This window comes from Aaosphaeria arxii, assembly GCF_010015735.1.
Source record: "Aaosphaeria arxii CBS 175.79 unplaced genomic scaffold BU24scaffold_2, whole genome shotgun sequence".
In the NCBI taxonomy this organism is placed as follows: Eukaryota; Fungi; Ascomycota; class Dothideomycetes; order Pleosporales; genus Aaosphaeria; species Aaosphaeria arxii.
This window is the reverse complement of record NW_022983475.1, coordinates 154,405-169,022: the sequence shown is the minus strand read 5'-3', so window position 1 is coordinate 169,022 and position 14,618 is coordinate 154,405. Positions and strand designations below refer to the sequence as shown.

The following is a 14,618-nucleotide window of genomic DNA, read 5'->3' as shown; positions in this document are numbered from 1 at the left end:
CCTGTGATTTCTGTATATTTGAGCGTATTGCGTGGTCGCGTGACGCGATTGAAATCTGTCTCTTGCAATTATATGAACAGAACTGTGATCATCAACTAGTCGCTATTGATAATGGGGAATGAACAGAGTACATGCATGTGTGTGCGTGTGGATGAGGCCGACAAGAACACTGGGTTATACGAAAATAATGTACTGCGTTCGATGGGGGAGTGGTCCTGTTAGAAGCGCGGGGTGTGAAGTGTAATTTAGTAATCATCAACACAGGTAGTGAAACAAACACACTGACTCTAACTCCTATCGGCCACTCTCAGAAGAGCTTGACTTTCGTTACATTCTTGCGCGCTGGTTCTCGCGACGACATTGAGGAACAAATGGACGGCGCGGTCGATCGATCAAAACGATGGTATCATAAAATCTTGGGATGCGATCCGTACAAGATCTGTACATGTCTAATCAGTGTAGATGTGGTTTTCAATAATAAAGTGGTGTTTACGAAGAAGTGGGGAATATGTTGAAAGCATCTCTCTTTATTGTCGTTCTATCGTTGTCTGTACAGTAAAGGATACAGGAATGTAATGATACAAAGTGCGATAAAACATGGAAACCAATTCTAGAAACCCAAGAAAACACCTGCCGTGCTATGCAAAACGAAATTGAACTCTCAGAAATCCTTTGGACCGATGCCGAGGTGAAAGCCAAAAGAAACTGCCTAAGCCATGAATTTGAGAGCGCGGCGAGCCTCGAGGTTGACCTGCTTCTCTTGTGCTGTGAAGTCGGTGTCTCTGCACTCCGAAGAGGCTTGACTCCACTGGACTTGATCCATAGTGCCGGAGCTGCCAAAGCTGAACGTCTCTCCACTCTCGATCTCAACGTTGACTGTGGCAGTGTAGGCACCGTTGTATCGGCCTCGCTCTGCCGTAGCACGGCAAAAGACGCGGTCACCGGGCTTCATGTTGTTGGCCACCCAGTAGGTAAGGGTAACCGATGCATCTGTAGAGGACTCTTGTCCTTGCTCGTTCGCATAGCCGTACTTGAGGGTAGAAGTGGAATCAATTTCAATGCCGAGGAGCTTGCCGCTGACCTTGAAGGCTTGGTCGAAGCCGAAGGTGTTGGTGTTCTTGGTTGAGTACTTCCTGGAGGTAGACTGGGTGGTGGACCTGGTGAAGGTGAATGTCTCGTTGCCATCCTGGCGGTTGTTTGTATGGTCAGCGTAATCGAGAGTGAACATTTCAAGACCCCTGTCAGAATTGTTAGTAATGTGGTTCAAGAGAAGCAATCAGACGGTCAGTGGGGACAACTTACTGCTTTCGCGCATTGAGCTCCTCGGGAGTTTCCTTGAAGACAACGTTGTCAACCGACATCCTGGCGACCTTGCTCTTCAGGAAAAGGAAACCAATGCGATCGACATAGTCTCCCTTAGCTCCAACCATGCCAAGCAAAACACCAGAATTGACAGGAGGCTCAATGACGATCTGACCATCAGTGTTCTTTCCAACGTTCAACTCCTTCCCGCTTGCAGTGCGGACGTAGATTCGGCCGGTGCCCTTTCCTCGACCATTGCCCCAAACCTTGACCTGGCTGATAACATCAGTAGCGGGGTCCCAGTCCAAACGAGCGTGATTTTCTCCAGCGATCACACCGTACTGCTCGCTGTTTGAGCCATCGGAGTAGTAGAACTGGACGGCACGGACGAAGTCGAAATCGGCCCAGACCTCAATACCGGTCACAACAAGGCCTTGGGGGAACTTGGTTGCGCAGAAGGTCTCGCCCGTGCCAGGCCCGATGACCTGGACACCTTCCCATGGCCCGTTGTCGCAGTCGGTTTGGGCTTTGACTGCAGAAAAGGTGGAGAGAAGAGCAGTAGCTCCGATGAGAAATTTTTGGGCTGAGAAGAGCATGTTGGAGATGCTTCGCAAAGAAAAAAAATGAGTGTTGTATTGAACGAATGGATAGGTTAAAAACCAAAAGAGTGAAAGAAAAGTAACGAATGTGGATACTGAGCTGATGAGCTGTAGTGATGAGCTGGATGAAGGGGGACCATCTGGATCTTATATACTCACACCCTGTCGTAGTAATTGATGTGCTCGCTTCACTCGATCTGGCTATCTGGGGATCATGGAATCCGCCAAGTTACGAAATGAAGTTTAGACCGTAACCGTGACCATGTGCATGACCATGTCCGGTATACATCATCCTTGCAGTGGACCATTCCAGAATGCAAGAGCGGTGTGTTTATGTGAGGCAACACCTAGACCAGTCGACATGCATTCTGCCCAAACGTAGTGCAAACTGAGACTATGATTGCACCGTGGAGTGTTTAGTACCACGGACAATTTTACATCTGGCATCAAAGCGTCCAGATTTGGAATTTACTAGTAGGCGGCATTGGCATGGGCTTGGCTGAGCGCATGTGTAGTCAGTCCAGTCAAAACACAAGTACAGTGCGGAAGGGGTAATAACAAAGAAGGTAGACCGTATTTGGTGTGAACTAACACGGTGAGTCCCAGCGTAGCAGCAAGCCGCTCCGCAGGTTGCAAACGCTGATAATTCTAGGAGTTCGTGACGTTTCGGCTCTATGAACAGTGCTCAATCTGGCAGGGTGGTATAAACTACTAGGAATTGTTAGGTATAGTTCTAGCATCTTGGTAGTCTATTGTTCAGATTTGTAAGGCCAAACTACGCGCAATCAGAGAAGTGATATCATATTCAGGAGGGAGGCCCACTTCTCGATATCACAGAATGCCGATCCCGTAGTCCGCGGTTTGCAGGACCTTTCTCCCCCATCTGTGTGAGTGCATGTTGCAGGGATGGCCCACTAGATAGTAGTCCAAAGTCTGGGGAACGTTATTTTAACTGGCCGCTGGTTCATTTAAGCATTGCTTTGGTCAAACAAGCGAAGTCCGTAGCGTAACTGTTATCTTGCCATTATGCAGAAAGTTGAGCAGTAAGATGCGGACCTGACTATTGCGGAATAGGGCAGGATCTACACGAGATAGTAGCATCATTACCAAATTATAAGGGAAAGATGAGGCTGCATCGAGTTGGCGCCGTATTCGAAGATTGAAGCGACTGCTAGTGGTGCCCTAGGGCTGGGCGAGCTGTCGATACTTCACTAGTTCTCGTTGAGCGCGGATAATGGCACGATTGTAAGTCGGAATCATAGTTTAGCCTCACCGAGCCTCTGTTTGGGCATGTTATTGAGCGTATACCGTGATGGTTTGTTGACCATTCTTTTCCTTGCTCCTTGCCACTTTCGAGAGACTGTTCATGGCGTGTAAGTATCAGTAAGCGATTGGTACCAAATATACCAACTGCAGGATTTATTCAAGCCACATGCCTGGAGCGCATCAGGCGTTACAAACTTGGCACAAGCACGCGCGATACGTGAAAGTGCGATGGAAATCTGATTTTGTTCGCAGAATTGTTGTTATTACAGATGGTCCTTAGACGCTTGCTCAGCAATGAGCATCGGACTTCGAGAAGTTGTGGTTGTGCCCAAACTCCGAGAGTAACCGGAGTTGGTAATTTGTCGCCTGATCACTTTTCCATGCTCAGGGTGGACAGTAATAGATAGTCATATGGTATGTGTGTAGATACGGAGGTAGAAGCCCTTGCGGCTATGTTTTTGGACGATCGGACTTCGGTCGTCCTCCAACATGCCCAGTGAACCCAATTTTGGCCATGGACTTTGGTCTAGTTCACACCGAAATGTACACCGTGTGCAACAAGAGTTGCTTTGGAAATCGGACTTGAAGACGGGGTTGTCTTTCTAAAAACCCAGAACATTACAAAGATGCAGTTGAGGTTGGTGGAGTCTCTACTGTGTAGAATACGTTGCGTTCTCGAGATGAGCAACAGACTAAGCTAGAAGAAAAATGGCGACAAGTAGTTAGCACAGTATTCCGTCATTTTCCAGAACGAAAACGTTCGTCTGTAAAAGCGTCGTCGATCCTAATGGATGCCGGTAGTGGTATGGGTAGCGGTGGTAGTTGTGGTGACGGGTGCCATTTTTGGCATCACCTGTTGAGGCTGTTACATTGTAGCTACCTAGGTATTATTGCAGGACTGTAGATCTCTAAAATAAGAAGACTATTGACCATTTCATACTAGCGCATGACCCAGTGCATTGGGCGGGGGTGGGGTTTAATTACACTCAATGCTCCTTTCGTACTCGTATATCAATTCGGCCCTGCTTGTGGTGTACCAGACAATGAGATAGGATAGGTACGTACACCAATGTCGAATGATCAATGTGGATTGGATTGTTCTCATCAAGGGATGCCCACACCCCAGGTCCTGCTTAATCAAACACGTGGATCATCTGTCCTGTACCGTAACAGCTCCCACGTGGTTGTGTCCTTTGTATGTCCGTCCCTGTCGATTAAAGGTGATGCTCATGTCGATCGATTCATCGAGTAAAGTCATCAAAGAGCATTGCGTGCTTCATTCTACGCGCTGAGTGGCTCATTATCTCCCTCCATAGCCTATTCTTAGAGGAATGGCAATTATTCCCTCTCCCTCTCTGCTCGGATGCTGTTTTTTGGCTTCACCCTGCAATTACCTTTACGAGATGGGCGAGGGATGTAGTACCGTAGCTATCGTGACGACTTGTCCCTACCTCGTGCAGCTACTTCAATCATTTCCAGGTGAGAATCGAATCTGTATCTATAACAACGGATCTGTAAAGAAGGAAATATGGTTGAAAAGAAAGAGTACAAAGGCCTAGTGACGTCACTTTCTCAATAGTAGTGTTTAATACCTCCCTCTCTATTATTTCTCAACCGTTGACACAGTCCTAAGGACCCTCATTATGACCTAGACCTACTGTTTGTGAAACACCTCTCTTCCCTTTTCGCACATAGCATCAATGAAAAACGGCCGAGGAGGTTGCAAAAAGCGGCGAAGCTGTCGGCAGCATGCTGAAAGAAGGCATGCAGCGTCTTATACCTTGCACAATTGCTAATGCTGACACAGTTACGGTCATTAAGAACGCATTTATCCCTTTGGCCAAAGACATCCGCCTTGAATTGATCACGCCGACCATGCTCGTCTTTATTCGATCAAATCCGTACAGAGTATGGCATAACATCTCTCTCATATGGTTCCTGTTTGTTGCGCACCCGGAAACAGGACGAGAAAGAAGCGATTCATATTAACAGTGTGTGGAATACTCGAACCGTTTTGACCCAGAAAACTATGTCAGATCCAGACTTTGTATTCCAAATGAGTCCCCCCCAGAGCAGAAACGATTAATGGATGAGATTTGAAGACAAAGCGGGTCATTGTTGGTCCCGATTGGACACATAAAGGTGTGCGCCTTCAGAACCCCTGAGGAATCAAGGAGGAAATTGATCATTGGTATTTGAGACTCCTCTTGCAATTTTTCATTCCATCAGCGACGGTATTTACATAGGTTTCTGTGCGATCAATAATAGTTACTGATTGGTTAATGTTCTATTCAGGGTGGAACGAAAGTGTGTGGCACGATTTTTGATACCGCCTTCTCAATTCCCAGCCATCGATACAAGGAAGTCGATGCCTTTGTGTATATGATCGAAAGACAACAATTACTGCAATTATGAAGATCGACGTTGATGTCGATGTCGACGTCGACGCCGATGCCGCTGCGCAAGGCGTGAGTCCCCGTCTACCATTACGGCGTGGGGCGTAGGGCGTAGGGCGTGAGGGAGTACCGCTAGTCTACTTTGGGGATAGGACGAAGAGTTGCACCATTTCCATTTCCATATCCATCTCCATTATACAGTTTGGCGGAGTCCTCAAGTTCTGTGTAGCCGTTGACAAGCTTCCAGTCTAGTAATAACCGGGTTGATACAGTAGCATCTGGAGAGGGCACGTACGAGAGTGTGTGCACATCTAGTACCTAGAAAGGTCTCCGGCAAGATGGCTCCCTCCAAAACGGCCAGTACGGGCTCTGGCTCGACCACAGTTTGGAAATGTGGCACTGTGCCCTTTTCAACTTCATTTATCGGCAATAATTCAGCATGTTTGGGTCTGACAGCACAATTATATCCAAGTATTTTAGATGGGCGATATGGTGCTGTAGTAGAGATTCAACTGCAATTCAGCCCTGTGGTTGCTCCTTTAGTTGGCTGAGCTAAGTAGTAAGCTAGTAGCGACACCGGCGGTACTGAATCACGCAGGCTTTATCTTCACTCTTCCTTGGATTGCTGGCCTCCATCAAATCTCTCCTCCACTCCCTTGCATGCTATCGTATAGTGGAAATGGCAGACATGAATAACCAACAGCCCCTGGAGTGGCAGGACCTATTCTGGACGGACCCGGAGATTGATCTAGATGCTCTAACCTTCCTAGACAACCCATTACCGTCACCCATTGACCCTGCGCTTGACCTTGACCTCTATGGTATATCCGGCAATAATTCTTCTGTATCTTTAAACTATTCAACACCTGGAGCGGCCTCCGTTGAGCAGCTTGTGTCGGCACCAAGCTCCCAACCTCAATCTCCTGAGCCTTCTTTGCCCCTTCACAGTGCACTTGCAGAACGCCCGTCCCAACTTCATCAACAATCATTGATCCGACGTCGGAGCAAGTATTTCATTCGTAGGACAGGCTCTCAGCAGTCTGCGCCAATTGTAATACATTCCGGAAATTCAGGACGAACCGCGTCTCCCTCCCTACCAATGCAAAGGTGGCGAGACTCGCCGCCTGAGAATGAGGCCTCGTCCTTGTCTGCCATCTACAATGCAGTGCAAAACAGTAATGGGAGTGCGACCTCGTTGACGGACAGGCCGATAAGCGCGGAAGGTGCCCGCCCGTTCCGAAGACCAGCCTCGATTGCTAGTTGTGAAAGTGTGGGTAGCGAGTCTTCCATTCAATCAATCACTTCGAGTCGTTCAGCTACTTCGGGGAACAGCCGTAGTGCACAAGCCCTAAAAGGCCGCAGGAGGCCAAAGTCTACGAGGAAGAAGGACATGAACACAGCAGATCGCATCTTCAAGTGCACATTCTGCTGTGATACATTCAAGCACAAATACGACTGGTCCCGACACGAAAAGTCATTGCATCTGAGCATGGAAGAGTGGGTCTGCTCCCCACAGGGTGGATGCGTTGTGCTTGCCCATACCGGAAGGGTTCATTGTGCCTACTGCAGCGCACTCGATCCTAACACAGATCATCTAAAGTCACACAACCACGAAGCATGCCAAAGTAATGCGAGTACTCCGCGTACGTTTCGGAGGAAGGATCACCTCGTGCAACACCTCCGACTATTCCATCGACTGGAAACAATGCCTTTGATTGAGGATTGGAAGGTGGAGATCTTGCCTGTCGTATCCCGCTGTGGATTTTGCGACGCCGCGCTCAATAGCTGGGACGAGCGAACTGACCATTTAGCTGCACATTTCCGCGAAGGAAAAACCATGATAGACTGGAAGGGAGATCATGGGTTTAGTCCGGCTGTCGCTGCCCGCGTTTGCAACAATCTACCTCCATACGTTCTTGGACTCGAGTCTCTATCTCCCGTCCCTTTCTCGGCAACAAATCCTGACTCTGTGGACCACTTCAAACAGATGGCGCTCAACGTCGAAAGTTCTGCACCAGGATCAACCACAATGTCACAAGAGCAAAAGACTCCCGGGATGCCTCCCTCTCTCGCGACTCTTTCGAATCCGGTCGATCAATCTCCGTTGGTGCAACCAGATGCAGGGCTTTGCTACGTCGACCTATTATCCCGGCATTTGGCTAGTTTCGCGAGGGAGCAGATTGCCAACGGGATCATACCGACGGATGAGATGTTCCAGAATGAGTCGCGGCGTGTCACCTATCAAGATGGCACTGATACTTGGAATACAACGCTCGCGGACAATCCCCACTGGCTGAACAAATTTCGACATTCAAATGGCTGGAGCGAATAAGAGATGCGATGCGAAGGGTTTTTGGAAAATTAAATAACGCTAATGATAATGACATTCGTAATGGTTTATGCTATCTCACCATTCATTTCAGAGACTATCGTGACTATTTTACGCGAAAGAAGGCCTCAATTTGCCCACGAACTGTTCCTAGAATGAAAGTGGGTAGTGCGCACAACAACATAGTACGATTTCATATCATGGTCAAATTAAAATTCCTCAGCTAACCTGGGATGATCATCATCAGACAATAATGTAGGGATACTATGTAGAATGCGAGGGCCGAGCCTGTAAAGATTAGTGAACATAGCACTCAACGCTAAGGTCAAGGCGTAGGGCGTGAAGCATTGGGCTCAAGATGCCTCTGAGCATTACTAGTAACGAACTACATGTTCACTAATATGTCTGCCACAGTTAATACTAAGTATGCACTTGTACGATGGAAGGGCGTGAAAACTCAACTCACCAGTGTCTAATACCAGTAATGAAACCTGTTATTAATCCAAATTTGAAGTCGTGGTTCGTACGGTATTTCTCCAAACTGACCACCTCCGTAGAACTACGGAATGCCAATTTTTCGATAATGAGCCTGCGTGCTTTGCTGAACGTATCTATGACCAATACACCTCCTCGCGTTCACGTACTGGGCTTAGGTAGTATTGGTTCACTTGTTGCTCATTCGCTCGCAGAAATTCCAAGACGCCCGCCTGTGACATTATTACTTCACAGACTATCTTTGTTAGAGGGGTACAGGCGCAATGAATGCAAATTGGGACTACAAACAACTGACGGAAAATTCGTAAGTCACGGCGGTTATGACTTTGAAGTCCTTCACAATAAAGGATGGCATCACGCTTCTTTGAATTCGGATCACAGCATCGATCCAATTACAGGACAACCAAATGGCATTGCGACTGGGACAATCGAGCATCTCATTGTCTGCGTTAAGGCTACCCAAACCGTGGCTGCTCTCCAGTCACTCGGGTCCCGCTTAAACCAAAACTCCACCGTAATGTTTCTCCAGAACGGTGCCGGAATGATTGAAGATGTAAACAAGCATCTTTTTCAAGATCCCAAACTACGACCCAACTACATTACTGGTGTCATATCTCATGGAGTAACAATGAACAAACCATTCGACATCACCCACACCGGCTTCGCAGCAACCTCGATAGGCCCCGTACCGCGAAACGAGCCCTCTAAATCAGACCCATCAAAACCAACAACATCCAATTCAAGTTCATACCTGTTGGACGCCCTCCCCCAAGTTCCACGCTTCAAATGCCGCTCCTACGACTGGTCTTCCATCTTCCAAATCCAGCTCGAAAAGCTCAGCGTAAACGCCTTCTGCAACCCACTCTGCGCGCTCGCGGACTCACAGAACAAATACCTCTTCACCATACCCGACATCTGTCGGTCACTCATGAGAGAAATCTCTTCCGTCGTGCTGGCTATGCCCGAATTCCAAGGTGCACCGGGTGTCAGACAACGGTTTTCTCCCGAAGTGCTTGAGCAGACTGTGATGGGCATTATCGAGCGGACAAGGGAGACTACGTGTTCAATGGTTTGGGACCTTAGGGCGGGGAGGGAGACGGAGATCGCGTATATCAATGGGTATTGGTGTAGGAGGGGAAGGGAGCTGGGTGTGCCGACGCCCATTAATGATGAGCTGGTGGCGAGGATTGAGATGCGGACTAAGAAGTCTGAGTAAAGGGGACTGTACTTGGCGGGCAGAGTTGGATTCTCTGTGAGAGGTTGCTGCCCGTTCAGGAATTTGATGGTCGATGATTTTAGAAATAATGGTATTGGTGATCAAGTCGGAACTAGATATCAAATGGTGCGTTCTTCTATCGAATGTGACCGCCGGGCAGTACTGATTCCGCAATATACATAACCATTCAATTGAAAAAAAAAATGGGATAGATCGTACACGGAGAGTCGATTGATGTGAAACATATAATGTTCAAAGATCGCGTTAACAGTAGCAGTAAAACGTGGCTTACTCTCGGCTGGACACTGAATTGAAGAAACTTGACCGGTGACTTCGATTTTGCCGCACTGCCACTCCAGATTTCGGAGGCCATGCTCTTCCTGAGAGTCCAATGCAGCAATTGTTGAAACTATGATATCCTAACCAGTTAGTGATTGCTTGTGGGAGCCCGCTGCTCTGTATATTGATCAGCCTCAACCACGGCATTCTAGTGCTCTCGGAGAATGCAGATCATGCGGCTGTGCTTTGCTGCGGCTCTAACTCTATGTCTGATGATATCAAGACTGGTTCGATGTGGTGTGTCACCGGTTTACTCCCCTGAAATCCCCATCATAGCCTGCCGAATGATTTACGGTTTAGTTGCCTTGAATTATTGAGCTCCCTGGATTGAATAAGCTTGCCGATAGAGGTTATATGACAAAATCATAAAAGTGATTCACATACCTGAGAGGTTGGCTTTCTTCTATTCACTCTCAAACTTGCTCTCTTTTTCTAGACGAACAGATCAAGTAGCCGACGGATGCTCCCGCTAAGGGACAATCGCACTAGTCCCAAGTCGAACCTACAAGTCAGCCACATACGTCCTCGATTTTTCGTCAGCCAATCAGACCACGTGCCTCCTGGTACCTACATCGCCATCAATACTGGACCCAACCATAGAAGAGTTAGAATTTAAACGAATTACTTCTTCTAGTAGTACAGCAACAGTCCTCAATTATGAGAAAACGATCTCGTGCTTGTGAAGAATGTCATCGACTCAAAATCAAGTGCGACGTTGGCACATCCTCGTCAGGAATATGCGATCGATGTACTCGTAACAGCCTGGAGTGTACACCAGCAGCACCACGCCTTCAACGCGATCGCATCAAGGAGCTCGAATCCCAAGTCCAGGAACTTAGGAATGTATTGCGGGAACAAAGCAACAGTACGACGCCCAGTCGGTCTCCGGGTAGCCTGCCGCTGCTGGAGAACAGCCACGAGAATGCAATTCTATCTCTTTTGGACGCTCGCATCCCGCTTAGCAGACAGCAGCCTTTACTCGACTTCTACTTGCATCACGCGGGAGCTGCATGGCCCCTAATCCGCGTGCCTTCCGATTTGGACCGGATTCGTTTAAAGTCGCCAATCCTGTTACTATCCATTTTGGTGTATACAGTCACCCATGCCACACAAGGTACGGAGCTAGAGGTACATGATGAGCTTGTGCGAGAGACGATGCACATGTTAGGCGAGGAAGTAGTTGGTCGAGGGCAGAGGTCTCTGGAACTCGTACAGGCGCTTCTGGTGGCTGCACTCTGGGTGAAGACTACACGAAAAGGGTATCAAGGGAGTTGTTACCAGATTGTTCAACTGGCCGTTGACATGGCTATTGATATTGGAATTGCCGGCTTTGCGCTGCAGCCATCTCCAGTGGCTTACTTCGACCGGCACGAGGATGAAACGTCGGCAGAGGCCCGGCGTACCTGGCTCGCTTGTTTTGTGGCGGCCTCGACTTCGTCCATGAGTATGCGCCGACCCAGTGCAGTGTCGTGGGACGGCCATCATCAAGAATGCATGTTGTATCTCGAATGTGTTGGAGATCCACTTGACATGCTTATGTGTCAAATTGTCCGCATCACCCAGATAATTCAAGAGATCTCAAAGCGCTTGTCCCTTTGCGAATTGACGTCGTTCGTTGATGCCAACGACTACTCCATTCATACTGTAATGGAGGAATTGAAGAGCAAAGTGGACGCATGGGCAGCACAAATCCCAACTCAACTAGCATCCTCATCCACTCTCAACGTGCTGCGGCACATAGCCATGATATACATTTACGAGCCCGTCCTGCACACCCCCACCAACAAGCCATCCTTCGCAGCGCCATTCATCCCGGGACGCATTCCCATAAAAGACTTTCCCAAACCACTCGTCGCTATCCCGCCTCTCCAAAGCGCTCTAGAAGCTATTGTCTTCCACTGCCACAGCGTCATTGACACTATCGCCGAAATGGACCCTGAGATTGCGATCAGCCTCCCCACGTTTTGCTTCACTCCAACGGTAGTCTACGCCCTTTTCGTGCTGGTTACCGTTCTTGTGGCAGGAACTGACCCTGCAAACACATACGGACGGTTTCTGCCGACAGAGATTTTTCACATTGAGGAATGTGGGTTGAAGTTGAGGGAATTGACGGCAAAATTGAAGGATATCGATCCCACAATGAGTTGCTACACGGTTCGCATGTTTGATGCGACGAGTTGGTTGGAGGAGTGGTATAACAATTACACTGCTATCCTTCGAAGGTACGAGTCTAACCTTGCCAATTAGTAATGGTGTAAAGTCGGTATCCCCGACTGCCTTTTCGAATAGCATGATAAAACGCATGGATCGGGATTTGCGTCGCTGCGTAATTGCATAGCATCTAGTAGTGGGTGAAATATACAACGTGGAAGCAATGAAAAGTCAAAGTACTCAAGTGTTCACCGTGAATCCTATTGCATTGGCAGGGCGTAAATATTTAATTTGCCGGAGTCGCATGGTATACTGCTTGCGAATGGTTTAAACCTGTAAGGGGGGAAGAAGGATTCGGTGAATTCTGGCCGTCCCCGCAATTCCAATTTCTTAGCGGCCGCCGGGGAAAATCCGCCGTTGGAATGCATCGCTTAACCAATGTCATCACATCCCCTGGCACAGTCAAACTCTGGGCAAAGGCTGTGCACACTAAACCACATGGACCGCGATACTTCGATGATGCCATGAACAACAGTTTTTGGAAAGTGAAGGAGCTGAAGATGCTCGATTGTTGCAATTTCTCATCGCGACCATGGAACAACCCATGGGTTACAACCGGCCACCAGGATTCTTGTCAGCACGCAGGCCATGATCTCGGTGAAACTTCAGAACCCCTTCATGATCATGGGCTGGGGAAGAATGTATAAAGAGCTATGTCAGGAACTGTGAAAGATCCAATTCATACCTTCTCAAGCACACAGAACCGCCTCTTTCTCTCGATCTTCGCTCTCGCCATCACATCACCGACATCCTTCATATCCAACATCCACTATGCGCGTATCACTTTGGTCTCTTGCGGCAATGGCTGGAGCTTGTATGGCTCAGGGAGATATTGCAGCTCTTTTGGCATCTCAGGAAGATCTCAGCACGCTTCTTGAACTAGTTGGTCTTGTGCCTGGTCTTGCAGACACTCTCGCTGCAGCATCGAACATTACGATTGTAGCGCCGACCAACGAAGCTTTTGCGAAAGTGCCTCGAAACATTCCGGAAGGCGAGGCTATTGAGCAAAAGAACGACACCGTCGCAATCGGAGCGCTTCTTGCAAATCACGTCTTCAAAGGCGTGTATCCATCAGATGTTATCACGGACGTGCCCACGTTTGCCCAGACCTTGCTCGACATCTCGTACATCATCGACCGTCAGCCTTTCTCCAATTTCACTGGCGGAGCCTACAATGGTCTTGTCAAGAATGGAGACGATGTATGCATCATCTCTGGAGAGCAGACCATCTCCACTGTCACTGAGGCCGTTCGTATCTCCATGTCCCGTCTCCGAACGTTAATTTTACTGACCAGTGAATAGAACATCAAACTAGGAGAAGGAATTACTATCCACAAAATCGACACTGTTCTTTCCTTTGGCGCGCCCTTTCAGCTCTTCACCTTCCGAGGCGGTTACCTCAACATGAACGCTGCGTTGGAAGCCGCCCACCTGAATTTTGCATTCGGTGAGACGGGCGCCGACGTGCAAGGCCTCAACATCTCTGACTACACCATCTTCGTCCCCACAGATGAGGCTTTCGAGAATATCGGCTCGATTCTCGCGTCCGCAAACCTCGAGACCCTTCAGAGCGTGCTCAGCTACCACATCATCCCCAATAACGTGATTTTCTCCCCCTCGTTGGGCAATGTCACCGTACCTTCGCTGCAGGGAGAGGACTTGACAATCACAGTGTTGCCTGATGGTTCGGCATGGGTCAACAACGCAAGGATTGTCTTCCCCAATAACATTCTCTACAACGGCGTCGCACATGTCATCGACAAGTAAGCCTCTCCATTATCACCTCAAAACATCTCACAAATACTAAATGACAATCTAGTGTCATCGCCCCAGGTTCCTTTGACCGCGCGTCCTTGAAGCCCTCCGCACCCGCCTCCGAGCGTCTCGCCTTCCCCAGCGCCACACCGGTTGCCAGCCTCCCCTTCTCGAGTATATCCTTTGCAACCGACCTCATGGCCTACACGACAACACCGGAGCTGTTGAAGACGGTTGCCGCCATCGCCACACCCACTGGTAATGCTGGAGCTGCAACGACGACGAGCTCGGGAGTGACGGAGTTTACCGGAAGTGCAAATGCTGTGTTGCCCGGTGCCGTTGCCGCAGTCGTTGGAGCCTTTGGCGTCGCTGGCGCTTTGATCTAATTCACATCAGGTAATGATATCCCATGAATATGGTAGGGTTTAGAAGGTGGATATGTGAAGGTTCAATGCCTTTAAGGAAGTAGGTAGTTGGTGGTAGATGTAATTAATATTTGAAGCGCTTAGGTGGAAGCAGTAATGTATCAACAAGACAAATGGAAGTTTCTATTTACAAGTACTCTTGTTGCGCGTCCCCTTGAAGGATTTTGTTGGGTTCCATCATCTCATCGGTCATATAGCAGGGCGTGACAAGAACGAGAGGTTGATCTCCACTAACGTACTTGGCCAGGGAAGCATAGAATGAAAGATATTGGATGCGGGAGGCGG

General features: G+C 48.6%; 5 protein-coding genes across 5 annotated transcripts; 4 read left to right on the top strand and 1 right to left on the bottom strand.

Moving 5' to 3' along the window:
- Window positions 1-709: 709 nt before the first annotated feature.
- On the bottom strand, window positions 710-2,354 carry BU24DRAFT_447255 (uncharacterized protein; the record flags this gene model as incomplete). Its single annotated transcript, XM_033530811.1, has 3 exons — window positions 2,061-2,354; window positions 1,303-2,009; window positions 710-1,238 (listed from the first exon to the last, which is right to left on the bottom strand). The coding sequence occupies exons 2-3, from the start codon at window positions 1,896-1,898 to the stop codon at window positions 710-712; spliced, it is 1,125 nt and encodes a 374-aa protein (XP_033386930.1). The 5' UTR covers window positions 1,899-2,009; window positions 2,061-2,354.
- A 3,825-nt stretch (window positions 2,355-6,179) lies between these two features.
- BU24DRAFT_418112 (uncharacterized protein) lies at window positions 6,180-7,953 on the top strand. Its single transcript, XM_033526901.1, has one exon. The coding sequence runs from the start codon at window positions 6,243-6,245 to the stop codon at window positions 7,893-7,895; it is 1,653 nt and encodes a 550-aa protein (XP_033386929.1). The 5' UTR covers window positions 6,180-6,242; the 3' UTR covers window positions 7,896-7,953.
- Window positions 7,954-8,505: 552 nt separating this feature from the next.
- On the top strand, window positions 8,506-9,603 carry BU24DRAFT_430786 (putative 2-dehydropantoate 2-reductase family protein; the record flags this gene model as incomplete). Its single annotated transcript, XM_033529832.1, has 1 exon — window positions 8,506-9,603. The coding sequence occupies one exon, from the start codon at window positions 8,506-8,508 to the stop codon at window positions 9,601-9,603; it is 1,098 nt and encodes a 365-aa protein (XP_033386928.1).
- Window positions 9,604-10,368: 765 nt separating this feature from the next.
- On the top strand, window positions 10,369-12,328 carry BU24DRAFT_418110 (uncharacterized protein). The gene has a single exon (XM_033526900.1). It carries the CDS (start codon window positions 10,600-10,602, stop codon window positions 12,187-12,189), a length of 1,590 nt encoding a protein of 529 aa, XP_033386927.1. The 5' UTR covers window positions 10,369-10,599; the 3' UTR covers window positions 12,190-12,328.
- Window positions 12,329-12,546: 218 nt separating this feature from the next.
- On the top strand, window positions 12,547-14,467 carry BU24DRAFT_363803 (Fasciclin-domain-containing protein). Its single transcript, XM_033524221.1, has 3 exons — window positions 12,547-13,401; window positions 13,456-13,916; window positions 13,973-14,467. Exons 1-3 carry the CDS (start codon window positions 12,925-12,927, stop codon window positions 14,292-14,294), a joined length of 1,260 nt encoding a protein of 419 aa, XP_033386926.1. The 5' UTR covers window positions 12,547-12,924; the 3' UTR covers window positions 14,295-14,467.
- The last annotated feature ends 151 nt before the right edge of the window (window positions 14,468-14,618 follow it).

Bases quoted from the DNA above. Each gene is read 5' to 3' on its own strand.
- BU24DRAFT_418112 (XM_033526901.1), top strand. From the start codon at position 6,243: ATGGCAGACATGAATAACCAACAGCCCCTGGAGTGGCAGGACCTATTC.
- BU24DRAFT_418110 (XM_033526900.1), top strand. From the start codon at position 10,600: ATGAGAAAACGATCTCGTGCTTGTGAAGAATGTCATCGACTCAAAATC.
- BU24DRAFT_363803 (XM_033524221.1), top strand. From the start codon at position 12,925: ATGCGCGTATCACTTTGGTCTCTTGCGGCAATGGCTGGAGCTTGTATG. The intron at 13,402-13,455 runs GTTCGTATCTCC...ACCAGTGAATAG, and splicing joins TCTCCACTGTCACTGAGGCC to AACATCAAACTAGGAGAAGG. The intron at 13,917-13,972 runs GTAAGCCTCTCC...ATGACAATCTAG, and splicing joins GTCGCACATGTCATCGACAA to TGTCATCGCCCCAGGTTCCT.